Here is a 10176-nt window from a genome sequence, read left to right on the forward strand (position 1 = left end):
ATGGGTTAATTCTGCAGCTTGAGGTTAGAGCTGCTGAAATTTTACTGGCTTTTTCTTTTTCTAAGATGAAGTAGAATAAAAAGTAGTAACAAGTTAATTTTGATATCATATAATATACACTGCTACAGTTTCAGTGCATTCTGTAATTTGGACATACAGCTGACTTTAGGGTTTAGGCTGATGAATTTGAGTTATAATCCCTTCTCTGCGCTGTCTTGTGACACCATTAGACACTTGTACTGTCTGTCTGCTACTGTAAAATGTAGCTAATATTTCACTGTGTCAGAATTCTATGCAAGTGATTAACTGTGAAGTGTTCTGGAAACGAAGAACAGTAATGTGCCACCGCTGTTACTATTGTTCAGAAGAAAAAGAACGCAAACCGTTTTGTTTTCTCCAGTAAATGAAATGGAGATAACATGCTAATGTTCTTATTTTTACCTAATTTTCTAGCTTCAGTATAATACTCAGCACATTCCTTTTTGGGTTAATTAGGCAATAGATTTTCAGCAGTCTTTTTGATACAACTGGAAAGCTAATGAAGTGTCTCTTGGTCGGTATGCTTCCCGATTATCTGGCTTACCCATTATCTTTTCTGAACTAATATGCAGTAATTAAAAAAAAAAAAATCACCTCCCCACTCAGATGCATTTCATTATTAGAATGAAATTAGATAACTAGTATGAGCTCTATAAATGTAAACAACTCTTGCTTCCTATTCCTTCTATGAGGTTCATCTAGATTTTATCCCTTTACTAACAAAAACTATCTGTTTCTGTAACATAGAGGTGAAAGGTGTTGCGGACGAACCAGAAGCTCCGAGAGTTACTGCAGCAAGTAGAAAGGTAGAGGTTGTCATCCAGGAGAGAAGAGATACAAAGCCTGGCGTGCCTTATGTTCGAGAGTGGGATAAAGGCAAAGGTAAGGAAATGTAGATTCAGAAACATTGTTTGGAAGCAGCGTGTACACTGCTATTTTCCTTTCTCTTTTGTGACAAAGTATGGTAAGACTGAGAAGCAATGAAATACTTTATCCCTATGTATTGTTGACTGTCTAGTGTCCACTGCAGTGATTGACAAGGCATGCCTTAGTGCCACTAGCTGCTATAATGTCCCCATAATTTTTTCTTCTATATGAGTTATTCCATTTCTGGATGATCCAGAGAGGTCGACAGAATGACATTTCATAGTTCATAAGATTTACTGTCTTTCAGTGTGATCTCTTCTTGATGTATTTCTGTAGTTTGTGCTACACGATGGCAGGATGTATTACACTGAAACAGGTACAGGATGATACTAAAAAGTGATGCAAGCAGAGACCACTTCAGTGCCAATGTCCCATCTTGAAGCATCTTCCTTGTCACAACATCAAATGATTGCTTCAGTCCAGCAATCTTCCAAAACCCATTAACTCATTTTGCACCATTAATCAATCTAAGATCACGCACATCTTGTAGTCTGATGCCTGACTTCTAGGTAAAAGCGAACAAGGAACAGGCAAAGCACAGAAATGTCCACCTCCTTTAGTACTCCTGTAAGAGCAGCATTCCTATTCTGTGCAATACTGATATTTCCAGCTTCTTTTTACTTTTCACAATCTCTCTTTGTGTTCAGTTAATGAACATTGTTGTGAGAGGAAACTTTGTGGTTCCATTAAAAACCAAAACTTCCAGGTCCTATCTGTTAAATCTTTATCCTGCCCGACACTGGTTTTTTCCTACCTCTGAGCAATCCTAGTGTCTGACTGACACCCAAGCAGCACTGTACTACACAACAAATACTACACTCAGAAAGCAGAGGACAGCTTAATCTAAAATGTGAAGTAAAATAACTGTGGTTCACTGAACATAAATGTAACACAAGCATTTAAATTAGTATAAGAAGGGATAAGCAAAACTCCTCACTCTCTTAGATGCTTTCCTCCTTACTATTTGATATTTTTTTCTATTTCTACCAAAGCAAAGGAAGAAGCCCTGCTCTGATTGGGGCTCTATTTTGCTACAGCAGACAAATGTGTAGCCCTTAAGTATCAAAATTTTCTACTTCATTTCTTACAGAAGTTTTGATAGAAATGAATATTGAAAAGCATTTTACTGGTTTTGGAGGGTAGGTTTGGGGGATATCTTTTTAAGTGTGGTGATCTTGAGCTGTCATTCCGTTGCAGTACTTCAGAACTATTTTTAATCAGAAAACAGCAGCTGTCGTAGTAACTAGAATATCTACCACTTCTGTTGAAATAAAGAAGTTTTGACCTGTGCCCACTAGAGATAATATCATCATCTCCATCTTCTAATAACTAAGCTCTTAATGCTTTGATTGGTTTGTATTTTGATTCACCCCTAAATAATTAGTCGTTTTTCATAACCAGTGACCATATTGTTAAAGGATCTTAAAGTGACTAGGATGAGTTATATAGAGGGCGGTGGTTATCTTTAATGCTCAATGCTTTTGTTCCCGCTCTGTAAAGAAAGTGGACTGTCAGCTTAGCCAGCAATCTAGTACTAGATGGAAAGGTAGCTTCAAATGGCTTTACACAGCTGAGCTGCATCTTCTCTGTTTGCTAATTTGTTTTCCCTCCTTCCTGACTGATCTTCAGACCGTGAAAATTATATTCAATCTACCATTTTCCCTGTTTCTAACAGAATTGATGTTTGGACAATGGTCAAAGAAACAGGAAGAGCTCAGAGATGAGCGAGATCCAGAATTTGCGCCACCTTCTGATTACTTTATGGGACAAAAGAAAGATGATAATTACATAAGTCAGAATTTGAACAGTCCTGAAACCTCCTCTGAAAAACTGGAAACGGAGACAGCACAAAACCAACAGATGCCATCAGCGCAGGCCAACGGCAGCAGCGCTGAAGATGTGCCACCATCAGCACAGGCTTACAACAGCAATGTTCAAGATGAGTCAGCATCAACAGAGGTCTGTGGCAGTGACACTCAAGATGTGCCGTCATCGTCGGAGGATGACAGCAGCGATGATGAGGATATGCTGCCATCGGCCCAGGCTTACGGCTATGGTGCTCAAGGTGTGCCCCCGTCGATGCAGCCTTACGGCTATGGCACTCAAGATGTGCTGTCATCAATGCAGGCTTACAGCTATAGCACTCATGATATGCCATTTCCAATGCAGGCTTATGGCTACGGCGCTCAAGGCATGCTGCCACCAATGCACACTTATGGCTACAGCACTCATGATATGCCATTTTCAATGCAGGCTTACGGTTACGGCGCCCAAGGTATGCCGCCACCAATGCAGGCCTGTGGCTGCAGCGCCCAAAGGGTGCCCCCCTCCACGCAAGGCCGTGGCACAAGGTGTGCCCGTCAGCGCAGGCCTGTGGCTGCAGCGCCCAAGGTGTGCCACCGTCAGCGCAGGCCTGTGGCTGCAGCGCCCAAGATGTGGCGTCTTCAGCACAGACCAACAGTGACACTCAAAATCAGGAACCACTTTACCAAAGTTTAGATGATATGCTGTCTTATTATAGACAAGTGACTTGAACTGAGCAAAAAGATAAGCAAGAATCGTGATTTAAAGAACTGAAATAGAATTATCTTCTCAGCAAGAATACTATTTTCCCACATCTGGGAAAAATAAGTTTCTGTAAGTAGATCAAAATAAATCCTGGAGACTTAAGCTATTGTACATCACGGCTGTACTTTTGCCCTGTTGGTGGTTCTTTTTTTTTTCCCTCTTTATTAAAATGATGTGATTTTTTTTTTTGGCAGTAGTTACTTAGTTTAGTACATATTTCATTTTAACTCTTTGCCACTTAACCTGAACTTTGGGGTATATTAATGGCTTGCTGTCAAAAGATGAACTCTTCCTTTACGCTGTTGCTCCCTACCTAGCTTCTGGTTTGGAGGTACTACAAGTTCAGTGATATCTGTAGAAACCGTATTGAAATGGCAGGCCCTCTGCTGCTAAATAGAGAAAGATTTTAGGAAATTTGTTACCTACCTAATCTCCTGCCTTTAGCAAGTGCAGAATGTTATCTAGTGAGCAGTGGTGGAGAGTAGTTCACATGGTCATAATGGCTTCTGCATTCCTGAGGTCAGTATATAACTCATAATTCTGTGAAGCAAATTAGAGTGGAGAGAAGCATTGCAGAAATCAATAAATAATGATGGTTAGACTAAGAATAAACACTTCACTAAAGTAGTCTTGACACCTGAAATTACTGTCTTACTGGTTTAGAAATTGCTCTCGTAATTCTCCAAGTGCATTTTTCTTGCATCGTCTATTTATGGCTTTATTTTATTTAATACTTTTTTCCAAAAACTGTGATCTTGCAGTCATTATACATAAAAGCAGACCGACCTTTACCAAACAAGCTTTTATTTCAGAATCTCAGTAAACGAGAATAATATGTATTTACCATGTAGAACATTTTCATTTCTGAAGATAATTTATATACCCCCATTTGTATTTTAAAAGCTCATACAAGGATAAGACCTAGAAAAGCAGGTTAGAATGGGAGTTTCATAGGTGGTCTAAAGTTAAATGACAATGATACCATCAAAGTAGTGAACATTTGAACGAAATAGTGAACTGGCCAAAGAGGCAGAGATAACGTGCTACTCTTGTGTGCTTCAGTCAGATTTCAGGCTGCTTTGCAAAGCCTGATGAACAGCAGTGTGTTCAGGGTCACTGAGCAAACTTGGCAACATGCAGAACACATTCACTGTCCCCAAACTCTGTTTTAACCTTAGCTAGTAAACACGCTTCCATCTCTCCCCTTTCCTATATCGCTGTTTTTTGCACAAGAATTTGCAGAGCAGGAATAACACCTGACAGGAGGAATAACACCCCGCAAGAGCACCAGTGGTACCCTTTTAAAGTCACAAAATACCCCAGTCTTTTATCCTTACCAAATGGTTAAGAGACTGGAGCTTTATGATAACTTCGGGTTTCTGTTTCTCTGAACAGACCTAGAACTTGAGGGTAGTATGGCACTATTAATGGCCACATCCACCTGAAACGCACAGAAAACTAAGCAGCAGCTCCTTGTTTTTGTTGCTGCTGACACTGACCTGAACCCAGCTGTTGCGTGTGGCGTTAGGGTGTAATCTCTTCCTTTCCTTGAACCTCTTCGGTATGAATAAAGAACCTGAAAATAATTAACGATTGTATACTAATGACTAAAACAAAGAGGAAGATGTTACAAACTCATCTGGTTTTACCAAATGTGACAGCATCAACACGGGGTTTTTTCCTCATAAATTTGGTACAATCTCAGGTTAGTCAATATCCATGAGATGGCAGTCTAGTCTTACCGATTTTCTATAAGAAATTCTGCCAGTATATACCTATTTTCTGCTACTTATTTCATAGTAACATTGAAGTAGTCTCTGATGACTCTGATCCGAGTAGAATTGTTTCAAATTCTGCGTCATCTCACATTTAAACTTGAGTTTAGAACAGTTGCGTGGTGTTTTAGCAGCTTTCTTCTACAAAGATAATAGGTGGATAATAAGTCAAAACACAAATTTCAAATTTGACTAGTTAGGAAAACAGTCATCTTGCAATGCCACCAGTTGTTGAACTTGTACATAGAAACTGATGTTAAATGTTGTAATGTTTCGTAAAGAAGTGTTTGGCTGCTCACAGAGTAAGCAAGGCAAAAGCTAATTGCTAAGCTAGAATTACCTGCAAAGACTCTACTACTTCTTTAGGGTGCCAGACTACTTTGAGTATATTTCCTAGGTACCCACTACCAGATTTCACTGCTTGTGCCTCGCTGGGGGGATCTCCACCTTTGTCCTCATGCTTAACCGTGATCCACTGGTACAGCTGGAACATGTCTAATACCGTGTTGACAGAAGTGACTTAATAGTGACTGTCATGTTTAAGTTCTTTAATTAGGGCAGCCTGGTTGTTACAGCACGGGAGATAAAGGACCTCATTCAGATTCCTACCGTCAGTCTGGGAAAGCTTTGTTCAGATGATGTTACTTTTATGCATGTGAGCGAATGCTAAGTTTGGACTCAAAACAGCTTAGCTGTATGTTGGAATAAACATCCAAGATTTCACTTGTAACGGGCAATTTCAATGTATGAGGCAGGGTAGAATTGGTTGCCAGCTTAGAAACGCTGTTTTTTTTAAAGCAGGTAATTCATTTAGAAGTATTTTGTGAAATCTATCAGAAAAACCATCCCTTTTGACCAGAGATGCTTTAACTAAACCATATTTAAATTTCACAGCAAGAAAGAATTTAGTACTGTAGTTTCTTGGTTCCTACAAATAAGATCAGACTGAATGAGCAATTCTGATGTTTGAAAGAAATTGTCTGAAAGATTTAAAAAAATGACATGTACTTTATATCTTGGAAAGGTCATAACTTAGAAGCCACTATAATGCCCTTGGAAGATGGGGGTCCAAATGGTACCATTACAGTTTGGAGAAAAGGGAAATGGAAGATGGAGATTGGTGGAGCTGCTAAAGGCTGCAAAGGAATCACTAGTCCATGCCGAGTTAGACCCAGGAGCTCTGTGTTCGAACTGCCTGTTGTATCTCTGTGTTATATTGTGTCCCTCTTTCTGATTTTTTGTTTGTTTAAGGCAGCTGCGGGAGGAAGGATCAACTGGAACATAAAAGCATGAGAAACTCCCCAGTGTTTTGAAGCTTGCTGGGCAGTGCAGTGAAGCATTTTAGGATGTTTTGGGTTGTGTACTTCGTGGTTCCTTAGCTATTCTCAGTGTAGAATCGCGGTACATTACAATTATTTATTAATTAAGCCTCAGAATATTATTCTGAAATAAGATAATACCACTGTACCCATTTTGCAGAAAGAAGAAAACTAAAAAGCAAAATGTCTTATGCAAGGTCACAAAGCAAGTCCATGGCAGAGCAGAAGTTCAAACCCAGTTCTCTGGGCTGGCTGACTTATGCTAGAGGTTTCCTATTTAAGACCTCACATGAATCGGTATGTGGAAGTCATTCGGAGTAGGGTGTGATTACCTTGGAGCTGAACTAACTCTAAAGAGTGGGCAAAGTACTTTAAAACATTAGAGCTTGACTTGAATTCATTGTGGCAATCATATCCTTCGATGGATTTCCCTATAAAGAATATTTGCATCTATTCCACTACCATTTTAATCATTGATATTCATTTCCTACTGCCTTCTGGGTTTTGTTTTTTCTATGCCCTTCAGACTGTGGGTAATTTTATGTATATATGTGATTTAGGACCTATATTGTCTTTGCATTAGTTTAACACTGAGCTGCAGCTGCACTAAGGAATGAAATGCCATTTATTACATAGCATTATGTAAAAACATACGATCAAAGTGTTCCTTTGTTCAGCTTCATTTCCATAGCCTAATGTTAAACACAGGAGGACTCCTGGCCAGGAAAGCAGTTCAGTGTCTACATTAAACTAAAGCCTATTGAGAACAGCTCTCCCACAGCAGCAGTCTGTCACTTTGCCATTTGGTCTCCTTCCCTCTTGTCTTGATTTTTGGCTGAAACGCTTTTGCATATTCTCTCATGCTGTGGAGCACACATTTCTATTCAATCTATTTCACTCAGACCACCTCAAGCTAGCTTCACCGTGATTGGCAACCTCATTCATTTCATTTAGCGATTCCTGGGGCAAACAATTGCTTATTGACACACTGCCAAGGTTATATTTCTCTCATGTTCTGGCCAGATCTAGAGGATGTTGTCTCCCACTCCCTCTTCCTCCTCATTTTAAACCACCACCCCCCTCCCAAGTTATCTACTTTGACACCAGTGGAAAATGGGTGTGCACTTGGGCTATGGTGGTAAGGATCTGCCACCATCAGTATATGACTGATGTAAGTAAAGTAGAGCAAGCTCCTGTTTTCCATCTTCTCTGAGCATGCAAAATTGTGGGCATGCTGTATCTATGGTTGCATTTCATGTGTTGGAACTGAGCTCTTCCCCAAGAAGTACCAGTGGTGGCTCACGTTGCCTTCAGAATTCTGCACAGAGCCAGGGCAGTCACTGGCTCTTGGGCAACATACCTAAGGCAGCTTTGTCCCACATCTTTGTGTGAATATTTTTTCTGATACACAAGTTATCTGTCCAAAATGCAAAAAGCATTCAATCATGCTTGAATTTCAACCTTCACCTGCTCTATCTAGCTGGCAGGACTCAATCTGATCTCCAGAGAAGTACTGTTAGAGAACACAATTTTCTGTGTGTCACCAAAAGCTGATTTTCACCACCTTGGGAACTGGATCGGACTGTGGACTATTAGCATGTCAGCTAAGGCTGCTGGAAGGGGTGAAAAGTATCTGGCTGCAACTCCGTAATGTGAGAGGCAGACACTGTATCAATCACATTGTCCTCATTAACTGTTTTTAATACAAACAGCTCTCCAAGTCCTTGGGTGTCCAGGAGGCCTGGTCCTGATACCAGTTCCATCAGTAGCTCTAGAGTTAAAATCTAGTCCTGCTAGAACCTAATGTCTCCCATCTTGTAGTAAACCTGGACCAAGATCTTCCCTCCTCTCCCTTTTTTTGGTCTGTTGAAATTTCGTCTAAAATTTGTGTCCAACCTTGACCCATAAGACACAAGGTACTGACTTTGCATCTTAAAGAAGTTAAATAGGTTAAACAGAGGCAAGAACAAATGTAAAAATGTACCAGGAGTTGGTTAGCATACAGATGATTGGGTTAATTTACCCCTCCGTCAAAGATACAGGCTCAAGCAGGCCACAGAAACTTGAACTTTCATAAAAATTCAATTGAAATGTAACAGCTCTAGCTGGAAGTTTACTTTGTAATTAAGAAAGTCCTTTGCTTGTTTTCGCTAATTAAACCAAATAAAACTCCATTTTCACAGTCAGAGAAGTAAATGCTATCCTTAGTAAGCATCTACGGAAGAAAAATAACTCCTATACTTCTGGAAAGTTTGAAATTAGTTTAGCCTCATTTAAAGAGAAGGATCCAGAGGAAATGCAAGATGTTGCTCTGGTGGTGTGCTGCCAGCCCAGCCACTGACTCATGTCATGATTTCAGTTCAGACACACAGCTGCCTGATCATGTTCAGCCCCCCACCACACTCAGTTATTAACATGCTTTGACTTTTAAGTGCAAAGTGACTGAAATCTTGTATACATTTATGGTAACATGGGCTTTTGCTGACAGAAGTGTTGTATGACTGTAACTGTTGCAGTTACCCAGCCTTCCAGCTCAGATTGCAGCTGTGACCAGAATTCAGAGAATGATGCTTCTGCTTGTATCAATCAGAGAGGCTGCCAGCCTTTATCCAGAGGTGCTAACACCATTCAGTGCTTATCCTGTATTGCTCTAGGTGCTCTTTTCACTTGGACCAGTGTAAGTCACCTAAATTCATTCATATAGGTTGTGAAATATCTTTTAGTGCTCAGGTAAGAAATCCAGAGTAGCTTCATCAGAGACACCAAGGAGCCAATCTGCTATAGGTGTGTAACAACTAAACAGTTTCATCCTTTGTCCTAACAATCTCTCCCTCATTTTGTTTACCCTCAATGCTCCCTTGATGTTTGCAAGGACATTTTTCCCTTACTTTCCCTAAGAATGGAGCATACAGGAACACCAGAGATCCTCTCCCTGATAGCATCCAGGGCTACCCCTCTCTCCAAAACCACCAAATTAACACCAAAGCTGATTCACCTAAAGCTTTAAAGAGCATACAGGCGTGTTTTTAGACCAGAGAGGGGTCATCACACTGTGCTGTCTTCTAGAAGATCCAGCTCCCCAAAAAATGGATACCTAACTTCTGCACAAAGGGCATTCAGAAAACTATTGACATATGCCCTTGCACCATTACAGCTGGTGGGGTGCTGTGCCACAAAAATAGAGAGGACTGTGGTCCTTAAAAGAATTCCATGACAAAACGTGTCCGATGTCTGCTCTAGTACTAATCTCCAAGGCCTTGCCCACAGATGCTGGAGAACGCCTCTCCCACACACAGTGCCAGGAGCGACCACAGCCCGCAGGAGGGAAAGCTGTAGGAAGTTTTTCTCTGTGGAGAGGCCTGGCTCCTCGATGTTAAGGAACAGGCAGCCCGGGATTACAAGCTGAGGCCCTGCAGACAAGCGTCTCTATTACCGCGCTAGAGATGTCCTGGCCGCTGGCGAGAGGGCGCCCAGTCACGGTCGGCCCCGGGGTCGGAGGGGGGACCGCCTGCCCTCGCACCTGAGCGCGCGGCGGGAGCCTCTCGGCA

At 41.0% G+C, this 10176-nt stretch overlaps 1 protein-coding gene across 1 annotated transcript in view; it reads left to right on the forward strand.

Annotated features, from left to right (window-relative positions):
- CCDC174 (coiled-coil domain containing 174) overlaps positions 1–3228 on the forward strand; it is an 11379-nt gene extending 8151 nt beyond the window's left edge. The window contains 3 exon segments of the mRNA XM_009329935.1: positions 787–921; positions 2642–3007; positions 3010–3228. Coding sequence (XP_009328210.1) covers positions 787–921; positions 2642–3007; positions 3010–3107 — 599 coding nt within the window. The 3' untranslated portion in view covers positions 3108–3228.
- Positions 3229–10176: the final 6948 nt, after the last annotated feature.

This window comes from Pygoscelis adeliae, unplaced genomic scaffold (genome assembly GCF_000699105.1).
Source record: "Pygoscelis adeliae isolate BGI_AS28 unplaced genomic scaffold, ASM69910v1 Scaffold208, whole genome shotgun sequence".
NCBI lineage: Eukaryota > Metazoa > Chordata > Aves > Sphenisciformes > Spheniscidae > Pygoscelis > Pygoscelis adeliae.